The 21,696-nt window shown below is 50.2% G+C and overlaps 2 protein-coding genes across 2 annotated transcripts in view; one reads left to right on the forward strand and one right to left on the reverse strand.

Moving 5' to 3' along the window:
- Window positions 1-842: 842 nt before the first annotated feature.
- On the forward strand, window positions 843-19,352 carry LOC144487484 (superkiller complex protein 2-like; the record flags this gene model as incomplete). The annotated part of the gene is made up of 7 exons (XM_078205578.1): window positions 843-987; window positions 6,560-6,686; window positions 7,846-8,056; window positions 10,294-10,404; window positions 12,160-12,378; window positions 13,584-13,724; window positions 16,459-19,352. Coding segments are annotated over 7 exons (1,155 nt in total), but the record flags the coding sequence as incomplete, so codon positions are not given.
- Window positions 18,388-21,696, reverse strand: part of LOC144487485 (complement factor B-like) — a 50,850-nt gene continuing 47,541 nt past the window's right edge. The window contains exon 18 of the mRNA XM_078205579.1: window positions 18,388-20,217. Within this exon, the coding sequence (XP_078061705.1) occupies window positions 20,065-20,217 (153 nt within the window). The 3' untranslated portion in view covers window positions 18,388-20,064. The remainder of the gene's footprint in view (window positions 20,218-21,696) is intronic.

Here is a 21,696-nt window from a genome sequence, read left to right on the forward strand (position 1 = left end):
GAATTGGTACTTTCCAAAGAGTTGCTGCTGATTGGGAAAAGAATGCCTGTTTAGTTCATTTGAAATAGATAGCGAATAAGCTGAGTTTTAACCTGAGACGTGGGCATTTGTTTCCCATCCTGTTCAGATTAAAAAATAACGCTTAAAAACGCAGGGTAATGGATGGAAAATAACTTTATATTGGTCTGCACAGACACAGTGGTTCAAATGGCAGCCTCCAATGCTGTAAACTCTTCAGTTTTCAATATTTCCCCACAAAGAAAGCTGTTGACTTCGGGGAGAGGGTGGGATCATAGAATCCCTACAGTGCAGAAGGAGGCCATTCAGCCCATCGAGTCGGCACTGACTCTCCAGCAGAGCACCTTAACCAGGCCCTTTTCCCCACCCTACCCTGTAACCCCACACACTTCCCATAGCTAATCCCCTTAACCTACACATCTTGGGACACTAATTTAGCGCGACCAATCCACCCAACCTTCACAACTTTGGAGTGTGCGAGGAAACCGGGGCACCCGGAGGAAACCCACGCAGACACGGGGAGAACGTGCAAACTCCACACAGACAGTGACCCGAGGCCGGAATCGAAAGCGGGTCTCTGGCGCTGTGAGGCAGTAGTGCTGACCACTGTGCCACACTCCCACCCATTTTAAATTTAATTTAAATGCAGTTTAAATGTCAAAACTGATAGACATTTTGTGAAGCAAGGGTTGCAGGGTCAAGGCAGGTCACTGGAATTGTACGGATCAGTCGCAAATGTAATTGATCTAATTGAATGGTAGAAAAGGCTCCTCCTGTTCCCTCTGTGCACGCAGCCTCATTGCTCATTCTCTGATCAACTGCAGGTTTCCACGGATTCAACCAACCGAACGTTCACCACCCTGGTCCTCTCGGAGTCCAGGCAAGAGGAGACAGAGAAGGAAGTTGAAGAATTGCCTGCGGCACCGACGCCCGACCAGCTCCTCACAAATAAACTCTTCCTACCGGAAGGTGAGCGTCACACATAACCTTGCATGTGTTCCTGGCCCACCTCTATACAGCTTCGGACTGCGCTGCTGAGTATCAGCCCATGTCCGCCAGCAACTCTTACACCGACTTTTCGCTCATTTGATTGTGTGTTTTGGTGAAGTAACAGGGGGTTGATGAGGGTAATGTGGTTGATGTGATATACATGGACTTCCAAAAGATAATTGATGAAACGTCACACAACAGGCATGTCAGCAAAGTTGAAACCTGTGGATAATCGGGGCAAGAAAAGCAGGCGTCTCAGCACAGATGCAAAGGTTTAAGTTTGTTTATTTTTACTCAAGTAGGCTTACATTAACACTGTAATGAAGTTCCTGTGAAAATCCCCCAGTCGCCACACTCCAGCGCCTGTTCGGGTACACTGAGGGCGAATTTCACATGGCCAATGCACCTAACCAGCATGTCTTTAAGACTGGGAGGAAACCGGAGCACCTGGAGGAAACCCACGCAGATACGGTGAGAACGTGCAGACTCCGCACAGATAGTGACCCAAGCCGGGAATCAAACCCGGGTCCCTGGCGCTGTTCGATTCCTGGCTTGGGTCACTGTCTGCCGAGTCACCACACTCCAGGTATTGGGGCACACTGAGGCTGAATTTACATGGCCAAGGGACCTAACCAGCACGTTTTTTGGACTGTGGGAGGAAACCGGAGCACCTGGAGGAAACCCATGCGGACACAAAGAACAATACAGCACAGGAACAGGCCCTTCGGCCCTCCAAGCCCGCGCCGCTCCCTGGTCCAAACTAGACCATTCTTTTGTATCCATCCATTCCCACTCCGTTCATATGGCTGTCTAGATAAGTCTTAAACGTTCCCAGTGTGTCCGCCTCCACCACCTTGCCTGGCAGCGCATTCCAGGCCCCCACCACCCTCTGTGTAAAATATGTCCGTCTGATATCTGTGTTAAACCTCCCCCCCCTTCACCTTGAACCTATGACCCCTCGTGAATGTCACCACCGACCTGGGGAAAAGCTTCCCACCGTTCACCCTATCTATGCCTTTCATAATTTTATACACCTCTATTAAGTCTCCCCTCATCCTCCGTCTTTCCAGGGAGAACAACCCCAGTTTACCCAATCTCTCCTCATAACTAAGCCCCTCCATACCAGGTAACATCCTGGTAAACCTCCTCTGTACTCTCTCCAAAGCCTCCACGTCCTTCTGGTAGTGTGCCGACCAGAACTGGACGCAGTATACCAGATGCGGCCGAACCAACGTTCTATATATCTGCAACATCAGACCCCAACTTTTATACTCTATGCCCCGTCCTATAAAGGCAAGCATGCCATATGCCTTCTTCACCGCCTTCTCCACCTGTGACGTCACTTTCAAGGAAAGGACACGGGGAGAATGTGTAGACTCCGCACAGGCAGTGACCCAAGCCTGGAATCGAACCTGTCCCTAGCGCTGTGAGGCAGCAGTGCTAACCTGCTGTGCCATCATGCCACCCCAAATGAAGTTGACCAAGCATCAGTACTTCGACCCCTGCTTTTCTTGCCTCGATTTTGGGTGTACAGGGCACATTTTCAAAACTCCAGAAGGCGCAAAGCTCATTGTGAACTGTGAGGAGGATAGTGATAGACTGCAGGAGGACATGGGCTGGTGGAATGGGAGGAGATATGACGGGTAAAATTTAACGTAGAGAAGGTTGAAATGCTGCATTTTAGTGGGTAGAACAAGGAGAGGGAGCACAAAATACAGGGCACAATTGTAAAGGGGGTGCAGGAACAGAGAGAATTGGTGGGGACTGGGTGGAGTTGTTACATGTGCACAAATCATTGAAAGTGCCAAGGCACATTTAGAAAGTCTTTAGCAAAAATACGACATCTTGAACTTTACAGTTGGGGACAAATCAGAGGCCAAAGCATTGTCTGATTTCATGAAGAAATTAGATATAGCTCTTGGGGTGGCACAGTGGTTAGCACTGCTGCTTCACAGCGCCAGGGACCCGGTTCGATTCCAGCCTTGGGTGACTGTCTGTATGGAGTTTGCACATTGTCCCTGTGTCTGTGTGGGTTTCCTCCGGGTACTCCGATTTCCTCCCATGTTCCAAAGGTGTGCGGATGAGGTTGATTGGCCATGATACATTGCCCCCTCGTGTTGGTGGGATTAGCAGGGTAAATACGAGCGATAAATACAGGGATAGGGCCTGGGTGGAATTGTTGTCGGTACAGGCTTGATGGGCCGAATGGCCTCCTTCTGCATCGTAGGAAGTCTATGATAAGTGGGGCTGTAGGGATCAAGGGATATGGGGGTTAAGGGAGATCAGGATATTGAATTTGATGATCAAAATGAATGGTGGAGCAGGCTCGAAGGGCCGAATGGCCTCCTGCTTCTAGTTTCTATGTTTCGATGACAAAGTACAAAAGCAAGTTATGTTAAAACATGCGTTCAGCCCCAACTGGAGTATTTTATCCGTTCCTGGACAATACTTGAGGAAGGATGTGAAGACGTTCGAAAAGACTCACGAGAACGGTTGCAGGGATGAGGAACTTAAGTTACATGGATAGATTGGTGAAGTTGGCATTTAGTTCTTGGAGAAGATTGAGCGGAGATTTGAGAGAAGTGCTCAATTCATAAGATGCCTAAAGAGGTGATAAGTCTTGTTCCCATTGGTGGAAGGATTGAGAACCAGAGGACCCAGATTGAAGGTCATTGGCCAAAGGTGACATGGGGAGAAACCTTTTTATGCACCTTTTCTGCTTTGGAGTGAATGTGTGGTGGAGGCAGATTCAATCAGGCCTTTCAAAAGAGAATTGGATCATCATCTGAAGAGAAATTATTTTCAGGAATATAGGGATAAGGCAAGGCATGGTGGCACACTGGTTAGCACTGCTGCCTCACAGCGCCAGGGACCCAGATTCAATTCCAATCTCAGGTGACTGGCCGTGTGGAGTTTACACGTTCTCCCAGTCTCTGCGTGGGTTTCCTCCGGGTGCTCCGGTTTCCTCCCACACTCCAAAGATGTGCGGGCCAGATGGATTGACCATGCTAAATTGCCCCTTACTGTCAGGGACATTAGCAGGGTATAACAGGGGGTGGGAGCGTGGTTACTGGGATTGGGCTTGGGTGGAGTTGTTATTGCTGCAGGCTCGATGGATCGAATGGCCTCCTTCTGCACTGTAGGGATTCTATGATTCTAGTGAAACTAGCCAAGTTGGCATGGACATGATGAGCTGAATGGCCTCATTCTGTGCCATGCCCATTCTCTGATTCTACGTGGAGCCGAGGATTAAAACTGAAACTCCTTCTGGCCTATTCTCCTTCACGGTAAGAAGTCTCACAACATCAGGTTAAAGTCCAACAGGTTTATTTGGTAGCAAAAGCCACAAGCGTTCGGAGCGCTGCTCCTTCGTCAGGTGAGTGGGAGTTGCGTTCACAAACAGGGCATATAAAGACACAAACTCAATTTATAAAATAATGGTTGGAATGCGAGTCTTTACAGGTAATCAAGTCTTAAAGGTACAGACAATGTGAGTGGAGAGAGGGTTAAGCACAGGTTAAAGAGATGTGTATTGTCTCCAGACAGGACAGTTAGTGAGATTTTGCATGCCCGGGGGGGGGTTACAGATAGTGTGACATGAACCCAAGATCCCGGTTGAGGCCGTCCTCATGTGCGGAACTTGGCTATCAGTCTCTGCTCAGCGAATCTGCGTTGTCGTGTGTCGTGAAGGTAGCCTTGGAGAACACTTACCCGAAGATCAGAGGCTGAATGCCCGTGACCGCTGAAGTGTTCCCCGATGATTGTCGAGCGATGTTCATTCATCCGTTGTCATAGCGTCTGCATGGTCTCCCCAATGTACCATGCCTCGGGACATCCTTTCCTGCAGCGTATCAGGTCGACAACATTGGCCGAGTTGCAAGAGTATGTACCGTGTACCTGGTGGATGGTGTTCTCACGTGAGATGATGGCATCCGAGTCGATGATCCAGCACGTCTTGCAGATGTTGCTGTGGCGGGGTTGTGTGGTGTCGTGGTCACTGTTCTCCTGAAGGCTGGGTAGTTTGCTGCGGACAATGGTCTGTTTGAGGTTGTACGGTTGTTTGAAGGCAAGAAGTGGGGGTGTGGGGATGGCCTTGGCGAGATGTTCGTCTTCTTCAATGACATGTTGAAGGCTCCGGAGAAGATGTCGTAGCTTCTCCGCTCCGGGGAAGTACTGGATGACGAAGGGTACTCTGTCCGCCGTGTCCCGTGTTTGTCTTCTGAGGAGGTCGGTGCGGTTTCTTGCTGTGGCTCGTCGGAACTGTCGATCGATGAGTCGAGCGCCATATCCTGTTCTTATGAGGGCATCTTTCAGCGTCTGGAGGTGTCTGTTGCGATCCTCCTCATCTGAGCAGATCCTGTGTATACGGAGGGCTTGTCCGTAGGGGAGGGCTTCTTTAACGTGTTTAGGGTGGAAGCTGGAGAAGTGGAGCATCGTGAGTTTATCCGTGGGCTTGCGGTACAGTGAGATGCTGAGGTAACCGTCCTTAATGGAGATGCGTGTGTCCAAGAATGCAACCGATTCCGGAGAGTAGTCTATGGTGAGTCTGATGGTGGGATGGAACTTGTTAATGTCATCATAGAGTTGTTTCAGTGATTGTTTCAGTGATTCTCCTTCTACCAGCTGCAGTTCTTTATAAAGATACAGAATCACAGAAAGGTAGAACAGTTCCATCAAAGAAAAGGTCTTTCAGCCCCTGGTACATGTGCTTGCTCTCTGAAGGAGCAATTTATCCTAATGTTGTGCCCCCACCTTCTCGCTGCGTCCTGAACAATCCAATTCTCTCTTGAATGCCTCGATTGAACCTGCCTTCACCCCACACTCAGTGCATTCCAGATCTTAACCACTCGCTGTGTAGGAAGGATTTTCCTCCCTCACTATTGCTTCTCTTGCCAATAGCAAAAGCACTATTTTTTTTAAAACTTGGTTATCAGTGCCCACCACTCACCAATCTTATTTACTACACTCGCTTAGGTGCCCTGTGTGAATGTGTGCGCGTTCATAGAGACACGCTCACTTGCTCTGCCTGCTCTGTGTCTGTCATCGATGTTATGGAATCCCGACAAAACAGAAGGAGGCCATTCAGCCTATCGAGTCTGCATGGCTAACAATCCCACCCAGGCCCAATTCCTGTCACCCCATGTATTTACCCTGCTCATCCCCCTGACACTGGGGCAATTTAGCACGGCCAATCAGCCTAACCCGCACATCTTTTGAGGAAACCGGAGCACATGGAGGACATGCCTCGGACATGCACACGGAGGAATCCCACGCAGACACAGGAAGAACGTACAGGCAGTGAGCCGGGAATCGAACCCGGGTCCCTGGAGCTGTGAGGTAGCAATGCTAACCACTGTGCCACCGTGTAGTGTGTGTCGGAGTGGGCCAGGGGAAAGGCCTGTGTTGGGGGGGGGGTGTGGAGCCAGGGTGGTGATACTGATCTTGATCTCTCACAGTAATAGGGGAATGCGTCCCCTTGCCCGATGCTTCCGGCCTCTGACATCTCTCCTCTAACACCTGACCACTCTTTCTTTCCCCCATCCCCTCCCAGGACCCTGCGGGCACACGGTGGAGAAACTAACCACCAAAGATATCGGCAGTGTGACTGTGAAAACTCTGCGCATCAACGCCGATAAAATCATGGACGACTTCAAGAAGAGGCAGATTCCTCGCTTCAGGTTAGTCAGGCTCTCTGTCAGGGAGAGGGGGATCCCAGTGAGGAGGAGTTCATCACTCAGGGAGCTTCCAACAAACCCAAATTCCTCGTCTCTGCCGTCTCCTACCACTGACCTCCACCCCTACCCCAGTCTCTGCCACGGCCCCCCTCCTCCTCTCTCTGTCACTCACTCACTCTCACTCCCTCCCCCACTCTCTGCCACACTCTCTCCCCCGCTCTCTGTGGCCCTCCCCTCCCCCCCCCCCCCCCCCCCGCTCTCTGTGGCCCTCCCTCCCTCCCCCGCTCTCTGTGGCCCTCCCTCCCTTCCCTCTCCCGCTCTCTGTGGCCCTCCCTCCCTGCCTCCCTCCCTCCCTGTGGCCCTCCCTCCCTCCCTTCCCTCCCTCGCTCTCTGTCGCCTCCTCCAATTCTGGCCTCCCAGACATTTGCTTGCAGCTTCACTCTTTGGCCGTGTCTCCAGCTGTTAAGATTCAGGAATATCCTCCTTTCTCTTTCTCTATATCTTCTCCTTTATAATTTTTCCAAACTTGCTAAGCTTGTCCCAATATCTCTTTCGTGTATTTGACCAAGCTCCTGTGAGGTTTCACTATGTTGAATCTGCTGTATGGATGTAAGTTGTTACTGTCTGATTTTGGCTGACGATCTCTCAATCTTTTCAAACGGTCCTCCAGGACTCCTCCCCCTCTCCCAAAAAGGAGTAGAAATCATTGAATCCCTACAGTGAAGGAGGAGGCCATTTGGCCATCGAGTCTGCACCAACCAGAATCCCACCCAGGCCCTCTTCCCATAACCCCATATTTACCTTGCTAACCCCATGACACAAAGGGGCAATTTATCATGGCCAATCCACTTAACCCGCACATCTTTGGACTGTGGGAGGAAGCTGGGGCACCCAGAGGAAACCCATGGAGAATGTGCAGACTCCACACAGACAGTGACCCGAGAATTGAACCTGGGTCCCTGGCGCTGTGAGGCAGTGGTGCTACCCACTGTGCCGCCCACAAAGTGTTGAGTTTGTGCTGGGATTCCCCACCAGACCTGTGAAGGGATGGCCCTGAGGCGAATGGTGTGCCTGCTGTGCCCGACTTTGGCATTACCCACTTGCGTGTTGATTATGTAACAGAATGTCTCTCTTCCTCTCTCTCTCTCTCTGTTACTCCTAGGAACGACCCACCCGGCCCATCAGTCACCACAGCCACTCAGGAGCTCCTGCGATTGGCTGAATCCCACCCAGATGGGATTGCTGGCCTGGACCCCATCAATGACCTGCAGTTGAAGGACCTGGATCTGGTGGATAGCTATACCAGGGCCAGACGTCTCGAGGACTCCCTCAGCAAGTTTACCTGTTTTCACAGTCCCAGATTCTCCTCCGAGGTATTGCCTGACCTTCACCTCTCCTCACTACCTGCCTCCCCTCCCACCCGGCTGCCCACCTCTCCTGAGCCACCCTGCCCCCCGCTGAGTGTTATGGACTTTGGTGCTGACCGGTTTTGCCCAGGCAGCTGTCGGCTGGAATGCTGATGTTTTCTCACTGACCTTGATGGTAAACGTCAATGGGCGATTTAAGGGGAGATGATGGCCCATTGGTGTTATCGCGAGACTAGTTATCCAGAAACTCAGCAAATGTTCTGGACACCAGGGTTCGAATACCGCCACGGCAGCTGGTGGAATTTAAATTCAATTGAAAGAAAACCTGGGTGGCAGTGTTTAGCACTGCTGCTTCACAGCTCCAGGGACGTGGGTTCAATTCCGGGCTCGGGTCACTGTCTGTGTGGAGTTGGCACATTCTCCCCCTGTCTGCGTGGGTTTCCTTTGGGTGTTCCAGTTTCCTCCCACAGTCCAAAGATGTGCCGTTTCGGTTGATTGGCCGTGCTAAATTGCCCCTTAGTGTCCCAGATTGCATAGGTTAGAGGGATTAATGCATAAATATGTGGGGTTATGGGATTGTTGTCGGTGCAGGCTTGAAGGGCTGAATGGCCTCCTGTATTGTAGGGTTTCTGTAGTTCTATTAAGAATCTACTGACGACCATGAAACCATTGTCGATTGTCAGAAAAACCCATCTAATGTCCCTTTAGGGAAGGAAATCTGCCGTCCTTACCCGGTCTGGCCTACATGTGACTCCAGAGCCACAGCAATGTGGCTTATCTAGATAGCCATATGAACGGAGTGGGAATGGAGGGATACAAAAGAATGGTCTAGTTTGGACCAGGGAGCGGCACGGGCTTGGAGGGCCGAAGGGCCTGTTCCTGTGCTGTATTGTTCTTTGTTCTTGACTCTCAACTGTCCTCTGAAATGGCCCAGCAAGCCACTCAGTTCAAGGGCAACTAGGGATCGGCAATAAATGCTGACTCAGCCAGCGACGCCCATCGAATTAAAAAAAATGTGTGGTGGTGTGGGTTAGTTGGGAGTGTGGGGTGATGAGATGCTGTGGGGGATGTGGGATGGTAGGGGGAGGTGTGGCTGTGATTGGGACGATGTAGGATGGTGTGCGGTCAAGTCTGTTATTGAATTTTTAAAAAATTCATTCGTGGGACATGGCGTCGCTGGCTGGTCAGCATTTATTGCCCATCCTGAGTTGCCCGAGGGTAGTTGAGAGTCAACCACATTGCTGTGACTCTGGAGTCGCATGTAGGCCAGACCGGGTAAGGACGGCAGATTTCCTTACCTAAAGGACTAGTGAACCAGATGGGTTTTTCCGACAATCGATAATGGTTTCATGGTCGTCAGTAGATTCTTAATTCCAGATATTTTTTATTGAAATCAAATTTCACCATCTGCTGTGGCGGGATTCGAACCCGGGTCCCCAGAACATTAGTTGAGTTTTTGGATTAATAGGCTAGTGATAACACCACTTGGCTATGGCCTAGAAATCATAGAAACCCTACAGTACAGAAAGAGGCCATTCAGCCCATTGAGTCTGCACCGACCACAATCCCACCAAGGCCCTATCCCTATATCCCTACATATTTTACCCACTAATCCCTCTAACCTACACATCTCAGGACACTAAGGGGCAATTTTAAGCATGGCCAATCAACCTAACCCGCACATCTTTGGAATGGCCTCCCCCCTAATTGACAGCCCCACCCATGCCCATTGATGTCAGAGTTGACCAATAGCGACTTGGCGTTGACATTGCCCTGGCTATTTTATTACCCATGCCCTTTCCTTGCCCACTGACCAGTTGTGGCGTCCTCTCTGAATCCCTCTGCTACCGCCGCTGCCCTGCTCAGGGTCGGCAGTGCCAGTGCCCCCCTCAATGGCCTTGGGAATGGCAGGGCAAACCTGCCTGTCATCGTGGGTCAGCTCAGCAGATGGTGGTGGATGGGGGAGACTGGGAAGGGTCAGTGAGTGAGTGCCTGGGCAGTGGGGAGAGCTCCCACTTCACTGTCTGTATAAATTCCTCCGTGTGCATATAAGGTACGTGAGAAATTAACCCTTAAAGGGCCACTTCTCCGTGGCAGGTGCCGGACAGGCAGAGGGACATCGGCTAACCGCTGCTCCTCTTCCATGCAGGGGACACACCTTTGGAGGGTCAGTTTGGGTGTGGGTTGGAGAGGGGGGTGAAACCACACCGATACATTTTAATTGTTCACCTTCCTCTCGGCAGTACGCACGGATGCACGAACGGATGATGCTCAAAGACGAGCTGGAACGACTTTGTTTCCTGGTCTCGGACCGGAGTCTCATGCTGCTACCAGAGTACGAGCAGAGAGTCAACGTAAGTGTGACGGGGCACATCGTGAGAGTGAGGAGAGAGCGAGAGGACTGGGGTTAATTTGAACTCTCCTGATTTCCTGCTCCCTTCCCTTCTAGAAAAGTGTTTTTTATTGTTTTCCTCCTTTAAAGAATGGTGGCGTATTGTTCCCAATGCTTAAATTTGGAATGTCCCAATCATCTGTTAATAACTTCCGCAGCAAACGAGAGGGAAGATGAAATAAAAAGGACTGGTTTATATTACACACTGTCCACCCATTTCCAGTCGCACACAAAATGGGGGAATAAGGACAGAGGAAGAGGGCTTGTGGCACGACCATAATAAAATGCAAGTTGTGGTTTTACAGGCGTCTAGAAGCAGTTCTTTTAGAGAAGACGTTGACTGGCTGTAGGGTGACCTATCTTTCCAGAGTGGGACTTCCACAGTGGAAGAAGGTACATAGAGAGAGTTAGTCTGGAGGCATGAGTTCCCGGCGGTTTTTTAATGAGAGCCAGAGTTCTTCCTGCTGCCACCGACTTGATGGCAGACAGCGCAGGCTGTTGCCTGGAGTTCTGTTCTCATTGAGGGTCAAAACCGTAACTGCCGGAGTTCAGTTCCACTGGACAATGTTACGGTGCAGTTTGGGAGACATCATGTGACATACTCTCACTACTTCTCCTTGATATCGGTGGCACAGTGGGTAGCACTGCTGCCTCACAGCGCTAGGGACCCGGGTTCAATTCCGGCCTCGGGTCACTGTCTGTGCGGAGTCTGCACGTTCTCCCCATGCCTGAATGGGTTTCTTCTGGGTGCTCCGGTTTCCTCCCACAGTCCCAAGATCATAGAATCCCTACAGTGCAGAAGGAGGCCGTTCGGCCCATCGAGTCTGCACCGACTACAATCCCACCCAGGCCCTATCACCATGCGTTTACCCTAGCTAGTCGCCCTGACACTAAAAGGAAATTTAGCTTGGTCAATCCACCTAACCCGCACATCTTTGGACTGTGGGAGGAAACCGGATCACCCGGAGGAAACCCACGCAAACACGGGGAGAATGTGCAAACTCCACACGGACAGTGACCCAAGCTGGGAATCGAACCCAGGTCCCGGTGCTGTGAGGCAGCAGTGCTAACCACTGTGCCACCGTGCTGCCCAAAAATGTATGGGTTAGGTTGACCACGCTAAATTTCCCCTCGTGTCAGGGGGTTTAGCAGAGGGAATACTGGGGGTTATGGGGATGGGGCCTGGGTGGGATTGTTGTCGGTACAGACCCAATGGGCCGAATAGCCTCCTCCTGAATTGTGGGGATTCTATGAAAGGATTTCCATGGCCGGAGTCTTGAGGTGTTTAACTGGAGTCAGGATTCTTTTTGTTCTTGGAGACACTGGATTTTGGGTTGTTAAATGAAGTTCTCTTGTTGAAAGCATTGTGTTAGAACAGTGAATGTTTAAGCTGATAGCACCATTGTTGGGGGTTAGGACCTGCGACGGGTTGTCTTTGTTCAACGTTGGTTCAGGCAGACCTGGAACTATCGAGTTGGCTGGGCTGGAATACCAATGCTTGGCCAGCAGTTACGTTGAAGATGTTGGTAGTGTTAACCTTTGTTACTTTGAAAGTGCCGGATACCAGCATGTGACCAGCTGGAAACAACTGGGCAACTGTCCATTTTGAAAATCACAAAGAAAGGGCTGATTAGTCCAGTTGACCTCGTTATATTTTTTGTCCCATCTCGGCCGACACGCTTCCACTGACTGACTTGTTCTCCCTCCTCCCCAACAGGTGCTAAAAACTCTCAAGTATATCGACGAGAGCTGTGCTGTGCAGCTGAAGGGCCGAGTGGCCTGTGAGATCAGCAACCACGAGCTGATTGTGACGGAGATGGTGTTTGAGAATGTGTTAACAGACCTGCACCCAGAGGAGATTGTGGCTCTTCTGTCCTGCCTGGTCTTCCAACAGAAAACGCAGGTGGAGCCAGAGATCAATGAGGTTCTTCGCAAGGTGAGGGGCAAGTTCAACCCTGGGGACTCAGCAACCAGGCACGGAGAGACAGACCCTGCAGTCTGGGTGGCCTGTGTCAGTCGGCACTGGGGGACAAACCCTGCAGTCTGGGGGGTCTGTTTCAGTGGGCACGAGGGGACACACCCTGCACTCTGGGTGGTCTGTCTCAGTGGGCACGGGAGTACAGACCCTGCAGTCCAGGTGACTGGGCACTGGGGTACAGGCCTTGCATTCGGGGTGAGTGGGCACTGGAGTATAGGCCCTGTAGTCTGGGTGTGTGTGCATTGGGGTACAGGCCCTGCAGTCAGGGTGAGTGGGCACTAGGCATAGACCCTGTGGACTGGGTATGTGTGCATTGGGCACAGACCTTGCAGACTGGATGAGTGGGCACTGGGTACAGGACCTACAGTCTGGGTGAGTGGGCACTGGGTACAGGCCCTGCAGTCTGGGTATGTGGGCACTGGGTACAGGCCCTGCAGTCTGGGTGAGTGGGCACTGGGTACAGGCCCTGCAGTCTGGGTGAGTGGGCACTAGGTATAGACCCTGTAGTCTGGGTGAGTGTACAGGCGCTGCGTGAAAAACATGCCCCTTACATCTCTTTTAAACTTTCCCCCTCTCGCTTCCAACCGATGCCGAGTAATTAACCCTTTGAACTTGGGGGAAAAAAAATTCTGACTATCCACTCTATCCAAGTCTGTCATAATCTTGTAAACCTCTATCAAATCCCCCCTCATCCTCCGAAGTTCCAGTGAAAACAATCCAAGTTTGTTCAACCTTTCTTCATAGTCTATATCCTCCAAACCAGGCAACATCCTGGTCAATCTTTTCTGCACCAATTTCAATGCATCAACATCCTTCTGGTAGTGTGGTGACCAGAAGTGTAACAATACTCCAAATGCAGGCTAACCAAAGTCTTATACAGCTGCAACATGACTTTCCAATTCCTATACTCAACACCCTGACCAATGAAGGCCAACATGTCATACACCGCCTTGACCACCTTCGGAGGGAGCGCGTGAGGGGGGAGAGTGCCGGGGTGGGGGGGAGAGCGCAAGGGGGTGGGGAGTGAGGGCGCCGAGGAAGAGGGCGCAAGAGGGTGGGAGAAGAGAGCGAGGGTGGGGGGAGCGAGGGGGTGGGGCAGATGTGGATCCATTAGTTTTTAAATTGTTTTGTATTCGCATTGCTGAGATGTCCTTTCTGTGTAGGGAATCGAGCGGATTCGTGGTGTCGCGGAGAGGATTGCCACCTTGCAGCGAGAGTGTAACCTGCAGGAGTCCATCGAAGATTTTGTGGACCAGTTGAAGTTTGGTCTGGTGGAAGTGGTGTATGAGTGGGCGAAGGGCCTGGTGAGTGTGGCCCCAGAGGAGTCTCTGCTGTAAACCGCCTGCTGTTTTATTTGTCGTTCTCACAGGCCAGCAGTCTGCTAAAGGCTTATTAAGCTGCTGGCAAGAGATGCCAGAAATCTTTTGTTTTGGGTGGGACGTTTTTAATCCCCGTCAATATCCGAACACTGGGAGTTCCCGTCCGAGTTACATATAGAAAACGGAAGTGTGAAAGGTTGAAGCAGGGCTTGTGAGTTCCACTGAAGAGACTGCACGGGCTGAATGACCCTGGGGTTTGAGGGTGTGATTTATGTTCACAAACTCTGGAAGGTCCCAGCAGGACAAGTTGAGGAGGTGGTTTCAGAAAGTAGCATGTGGGATCCTTGGCGTAAATACAGGAGAAGAAATTCATGCAAAACTTTTCAATGGTCAGGTCCCTGGCTGAGATATTGGACACAACATTCGGAAAGATGTCAAGCTCTTGGCAAGGGTACTGAAGGGGGAATGAGAGACTCCAGCGATGTAAAGTGGTGGGAGAGGTGATAATGTTCGCCTTGGAGAAGAGAAGGTGAAGGAAAGATTCAATTGAGGCGCCCCAAATTCTGAGTGGGTTTGATCCAGCAAATAGGGAGAACCTATTGCTGGAGGTCATAGATTTAATACAGTTGGAGAACGAGTGAGAAGGTTGACAGAGAGTGGAGGTGTTTAATATCTGGATGATGGTGGGAGCAGATTCCATATGAATTTTCCAAATATATAGAAGGTAATGTAATCGTACTTTTCAGAAAAAGACAAAACGTCGTGGTGTTCGGAGCATCTGTCTTTTTAACACCGGTTGTTTCTTTCCCCTAGTTTAATATTGAGAAGACTGAAGCCATTGTCTTTGATCCCTGCCACTAATCCCGTTCCCTAGTGATTGTCTCCATCCCCTCTCCCTGGTAACTGTCTGACAATAAACCAGTCTGTTTGCAATAGTGCTTATGAGTTTCCCTCTGCATACCTGGTCCATCAATAAGGCTGGCCAACAATTTCCACCTCTGTAGTATTATTGCCCGATTCTCCCCCACGCCCTGTTATGGGTCATGTATAGCTGTCACCCTTCAGCTGGTGTCTTTGTCACCTCCACTTTGGAATATTTCAATGCACCCCGACTGATCTTCCAACTTGCAGCCTCTGTAAACTGCAGTTTATCCAAAGCCCTGCTGCCACCCCTATCGCCCAGCGCCCGAGGTGCTAATGAACCAACATCCAGTCTGATGAGGGCTGACTGTAAAATTCTCATCCTTGTGTCAAAATCTCTCCTTCACAGTCCCCTCTCCTCTATCTCGGAGATATCTGTGCAACTCGGATTCGAGCCTCTAGATCAGCCCCTTCCCTCCAATTGAAATTCCTCCACCATTAGCGACCGTTCCTCCAGTTGCCTTGGCTCCAAGCTCTGGAATTTCCTCCCTAAACCTCTGCACTTCCTCACCTGCTTTCCTCCTTTAAAAAGGAGGGGTGGCACAGTGGTTAGCGCTGCTGCCTCACAGCGCCAGGGACCTGGGTTCAATCCCAGCCTTTGGTCACTGTCTATGTGGAGTTTGCACCTTCTCCCCATGTCTGCGTGGGTTTCCTCCGGGTGCCCCGGTTTCTTCCCACACTCTAAAGATGTGCGGGTTATGTTGATTGGCCGTGCTGAATTGCCCCTTAGCGTCAGGGGGGCTAGCAGGTTAAATACTTGGAGTTACGGGGATAGGGCCTGGGTGGGATTGTTGTCGATGGACCCAATGGCCTCCTTCTGCACTGTCAGGATTCCATGAAGTCTTCTACTCTATGGAAACCATTTTAACAGGCTATTGGTCACCTCCCAACAATCTGCTGGTGTAGCTTGGTCTCCAGTTATGTAAAGTTTAGTTTGTGCAGAATCTTCTAGTAACATTGGAGGCAGTCCAAAGGAGAGACACCAGCCTAATTCCTGGGCTGAGAAGGTTGTCCTATCAAGAGAGACTATATAGTCTGGGTCTGTATTCCTTGGAGTTTAGAACAGTGAGGGGTGACCTTGATTCAAATATGTAAGATGCTGAGCACAGGGTAGATGCTGAGATGTTTTCACTAATCGGAGAGTCTCGAACAAGGGGAGACAACTGCAAGATAACGGGCCAGTCATTTAAAACTGAGGTGTGTAGAAATTTCTTCTCGCAGAGGGTGTTGAATCTCTGGAATTTGCTGATCATTGGAAGTATTTAAAGTGGAGGTGGATAAATATTTGATAGAGAGAGAGGGCTGTGGGGAAATGGCACAGAAAAGGAGTTGAGGCCGGCATAGACCAGCCATGATGGTATTGAATGATGGGGCAGGCTTGAAGGGCCTGGTGGCCTCCTCCTGCTTCTATTCCTTGTATACTTTTTTAATTCATTTGTGGGACATGGGTGTCACTGGCTGGCCAGCGTTTATTGCCCATCCCTCGTTGCCCTTGGAGGGCAGTTGAGGGTCAACCACATTGCTGTGGCTCTGGAATCACGTGTAGGCCAGACTGGGTAAGGACGGCAGATTTCCTTCCCTGAAGGACACTAATGAACCAATGGGTTTTTCCGACAATAGCTTCATGGTCTCGTAGATTCTTAATTCCAGATTATTTTTTATATAGAATTCAAATTCCACCACCTGCTGTGGCAGGATTCGAACCTGAGTCCCCAGAACATGAGCAGCACAGTTGTGTGAAGGCAAGTTGTGGTTGTTGCTCCGAGTAACACGCCCGTGTTTGCTGTTTTGTCCTCAGCCCTTTGCCGAAATCACGCAGCTCACTGACGTCCAGGAGGGAATCATCGTGCGATGCATCCAGCGGTTGAACGAGACGTGCCGCGACGTGCGCAACGCCGCTCGCATCATCGGGGACCCCACCCTCAACGCCAAAATGGAGCAGGCCTCGAACCTGATCAAGAGAGACATTGTGTTCGCCGCCAGCCTGTACACCCAGTGACGGCCGTTCCCGCCGCCCAGGGCCTTTGCACGCCCGCCGCTGCCGCTTCTCGTCGTATCAATAAACAGCCGAGCAAGAGCCTGTGCCTTTCAATCCAGCCGCATCTCACCGGTTAGTGCGCCACCGCCGCGCCTCTCCACAGCGCCCGGAGGTTCATCAGGATCGGCGCGTGGGGAGAATGCGTTTGGGAAAGACTGTTGCTGAGAGCCCAACCTGGGCACAGCTCCTCGTACTGCCGTACCTCCTGGCAGCCACCAGGAGTTGGAGTTCCACACTGAGAGTTGGGACCCCGGCAAGGAAGGGTTTCCGCACAAAGCGTTTCCCTCGCTAGAAATTCCTTCCTTCTGAGGATAGGAATGTGTGCGTGTGTCAGCTACCTCACATTACAGTCCAGAAAGTGTCCTTTAGCTTCATCAACCTGCGCTGCTGTTGGGCATTGCTTTGCAAAGGCCATGAAAGGAGCTGTGTAAATACAAGTCTGACTGGCTTTTTAGGCATGATGCTAACGTTTAATAAATAGGCCTTCAATGTAAATCTTAATAACATAGAAACTAGAAGCAGGAGTAGGCCATTCGGTCCCTTGCGCCTGCTCCACCATTCATTTTGATCATGGCTAATCATCGAATTCAATATCCTGATTTCCCCCCCTTCCACCCATATCCCTTGATCCCTCTGGCGAAGACATTTCTCCTCACCTCAGTCCTAAAAGTGTTACCCCTGTATCCTCAAACTATGACCCCCTAGTTCTGGACTGCGCCCATCATCGGGAACATTCTTTCTGAATCTAGCTTGTCTGTAGAAACATTGAGCAGACTCGGAGAACAAGGAAATAGCGGGCAGAGCCATTCGGCCCATCGTGCCTTTGCCGGTCTTTGAAAGAACCATCCAATTTGTCACACTTCCCCCAGAGGTCTGCGTTTTCCCTGTAGCCTTGAAACTCTCCTCCTTCCATGTATTTATCCAATTCTCTTTTGAAAGTTTAATCTGTTTTCACCATGCTTCAATTGTTCACAAAATTGCCTGTTTCATTGCAAGCATAGGGTACAATGTTTTTGGACAGCAGTGTGATTCTCACTGGTGGTTGGGGGGGGGGGAAGAGCCGTTACGATTGTGAGGTGAGAAACTGGGCACGAACCCGATCTTTCACCTCTTAAGCAATCTTACCGGCTCACCGCGCCGATCGATCGGCACAGTGAGCCGGTAAGATCATGCCTTTCATGTCCTCTTTGCAACTTACTCTCCTACCTATCTTTAGGTCACCAGCAAATTTAGGAACTCAAAACTCCATCCTAAACCTGGAACTAAATCCCTGCCTGACTGATCAGCCATGTTCTGTTTTAATCGCTTATCATCATTCCCAGGTGGCTGCAACCCAACGACTTTCCGGATGATGAAACTGCAGTCTGTAATAAACCTCTTTCCCCTTCTCTCTTTCTTCCTGTTCTTCGGCCAGTCTTGTTTTTAATCGCACAGTTATAAACAGCAGAGCTGAACTCCCCACCCGCCTGCAGCCAATTCTGGTTGCCTGAATACCTGAAGTTTCAGGAGATGTTCTACTTCCAAGTGCCAGACTTGGTGAGTTGACTTTTACTCCCCTTCCCCCTCATTAATAATAATTAGATAACTGATAGGGGAAAGTGTATAAACTAGATTCAAAACGCACACGCATTGTTCATAATTCTCCCCCCTCAAATTTCCTCCTGAATTTTCCTCTCTGCGTGTTTCATCTTTAAACCCTAAACTCCTGCCACCAGCCAGAAAGGTTGCGTAAACCACACTTGGCCTTCTCGCTGCAGTTGTCAACACGTACACGACTGTTTGGAGTTTGGAATATCTGTGATGTGACCAGCATAGAATCCCTACACTACAGAAGGAGGCCATTTGGCCCATTGAGTCTGCACCGACAACAGTCCCACCCAGGCTCTATCCCTGTAACCCCACCAATTTACCCGGCTAATCTCCCTGTCGCTAAGGGGCAATTTATCATGGCCAATCCACCTAACCTTGGAGTTTCAGAGGAAACCCACGCAGACACGGGGAGAATGTGCAAATTCCACATGGACTGTGACCCAACCCGGGTCTCTGGCGCTGTGAGGCAGCAGTGCTAACCACTGTGCCACCGTGTCGCATCAATCCATTGTGGCAAACAGAGGGGAAAGAAGAATATAATTTGTCAGCAACGATTCATTCCAGGTCCTAATCTCCAATGAGCTCTCGGCCTCCACGAAAGTGTTGCTCCTTATGCTAGACCTAATCTGTTAAGTCTCTGTGCATATCACAGAATCCCTACAGTGCAGAAGGAGGCCATTCGCCCCATCGAACCTGCACCAATCACAATCCCATCTAGGCCCTATCCCATAACCCCACACATTTACTCGAGCTAGTCCTCTGACACTAAAGGTCAATATAGCATAGCCAATCCACCTAACTCGCACATCTTTGGACTGTGGAAGGAAACCGGAGCACCTGGAAGAAATCCATGCAGAAACAGAGAGAACGTGCAAACTCCACACAATGACCCAAGCCGGGGATTGAACCCAGGTCCCTGGCGCTGTGAGACAGCAGTGCTAACCACTGTGCCGCACCTCGTATGGGACATTTCATCGCGGGGACTTTGTTTCGGGCAAATTACTTTTGTAACTGATTTTGTTTTGCCATTGATGTCTTTCAACTAAATATTACAATCAATGGTCCACATTGTAAGTTGAGAATGTCATTTACTGAACTTTCTTGTTTATCTACCTTCATCATTAACTAAATCATCAGAAGCATTTTTGAGAGTTGATAAATCATAGGCAGCATATATACAATAACTTGCAATTGGTTAAGGATTGCACGGGTGGGAAAATGGGTAACTTAAAACTTTATTGTTAGTCTTCTTCAAGCCAACTTGTAATTTTAATGCTGCCAGCTAACAGTGGCAATGACAGTGAGACTGTACCTGAGCATCTGTAGGAAGTACGTCCCCCAATGTCATGCAGCACAAAAGAACGCAGCTTAATCTTAATTCCTGGGACTCCTGTAATTAATAAACTTTGGCACCCCTACCCAGGGATTGAATTGCACTGCTGAATGCTATTTATTTCAGCCCACATTTCAAATTGGGAGCCCCCCTAGCTGTGACTCGGCAGAACAACAGGCGATCCAGAGAGGTAACTCATGGGGATGGCAGAAAATGGGAGATTCCAGCTCTGTGCATTACTGGGTTCCCAGCCAGCACGGGAAAATTCTTTAGCTGGGATACGATTGATTGGGGATGATTTGAACCCAGCTGCAGGTCAGAGAACAATCACAGCGCCGCAGGGCAGGCAAAACTTATCCAAACACAAGGCGGCAGCATCATTTAACATGTGAGAAAATGTGGTGTTGGAATCCACTCGGCAGCCAATTGCAGGCTTGCGTCGGCTACTGGGGCAGGTCCAGAAATCTGGTGCTGTTGACCAGGTGCTGTTTCAACCAGCCCAGCACCTTGAACAGGTTGATGTGGAAATCTCTGGCGTCTGTTGGTAACCGTCGCTCCATGCACATGTCCTTAACTCCCCAGCTTACAACTCCCACCTGGAAAGGCACAAATACAATGTTTAGATGGTGCCTTGATGAGGATACCTGCCACATCTCAAAAAGGAAGGGGGGGGGCTCACTGACTAAAACGTAACATCAAAAGGCTGAGTAGTGAAAGCCTTTGTAGCCAAATAGCCATCCAGCTGTTTGTTTAGCATTCGCACTCCTCCCCAGCTCCAAATGCACCTCTGAATTGAAATAAAAGTTTCATTGCAATTTCTTCAGCTTGTCCAGAATCATTATATTGAAGGAGTCACAGGCTTTGAACTCCTGAAGTTTAGAACTCAACTAACCACCTTATGACTTCTTGCATCTTTACTGTTCGTTGAATCCCTACAGTGGTTAGGTGTATTGACCCGAACAAGGTGCCGGACTGTGGCAACTAGGGGAATTTCATAGTAACTTCATTGCAGTGTTAATGTAAGCCTTACTTGTGATGAATAAATAAACTTTAACTTTAAAGATCCTTAGACAGCACCTTACAAAACCCATGACCACTTCCACCTCAAAGGACAAGGGCAGCGAGTGTTAGTTGCCACTTGTCAGCCCAAACCTGGATCTTGTCCAGATCTTGTTGCATTTGAACATGGACTGCTTCAGTACCTGAGGAGGGGCGAATGGTGCTGAACATTGTGCAATCATCAGTGAACATCCCCACTTCTGACCCGAGGATAGAGGGAAGGTCATTGATGCAGCAGCTGAAGATAGTTGGTCCTAGGACACTCCCCTGTTAATCCCCCCCACCCCCCCCTTACACATCTTGGGAAACTACGGGGCAATTTCGCATAACCAACCCACGTAAACTGCTCATCTTGGGACTGTGGGAGGAAGCTGGAGCACCCGGAGGAAACCAACACTGGCACACGGAGAATGAGCAAACTCCACACAGTCACCCAAGGCTGGAATCGAACCCGGGCCCCTGGTGCTGGGAGGCAGCAGTGCACCTGTGTTGTTTTTAATCACTTTGGCATGACTGGGTTATGTCAGAAGGTTGTGGGTTCATGCCCCACTCCAGAACTCGAGCCTACATAGAATCCTCCAGTGCACAAGGAAGCCATTTGGCCCATCAAGTCTGCACTGACCACAATTCCACCCAGGCCCATGCATTTACTCTAGCTAGCCCCCCTGACAGGGGCAATTTAGCTTGGCCAATCTCGACTAAGACTTGAGCCTATCACTGAGGGAGTGCTGCATTGCAGAGGGCGCAGTCTTTTAGTTAACATCGTGGCTGCTGATTCAGGTGGTGATTGCACGGTCAAGCCCAAAGGAGAGAATGGGGAATCCTCCTGATGTCCCTGAACAATTGCCGTCCAGACAGATTAACTGGCCAGGCATATCAGCCTTGGTTGTGGGCTCTGTGCAAATGAACTGCCATCGTTCACACACATATGCACACCAATGTTATCCACCGTCGGTGAAAAAACTTGGGATGTTTCGAGTGACGAGATACAACCTGAGTGAAGATTCATTGCTTCT

This window comes from Mustelus asterias, unplaced genomic scaffold (genome assembly GCF_964213995.1).
Source record: "Mustelus asterias unplaced genomic scaffold, sMusAst1.hap1.1 HAP1_SCAFFOLD_835, whole genome shotgun sequence".
Lineage (NCBI taxonomy): Eukaryota > Metazoa > Chordata > Chondrichthyes > Carcharhiniformes > Triakidae > Mustelus > Mustelus asterias.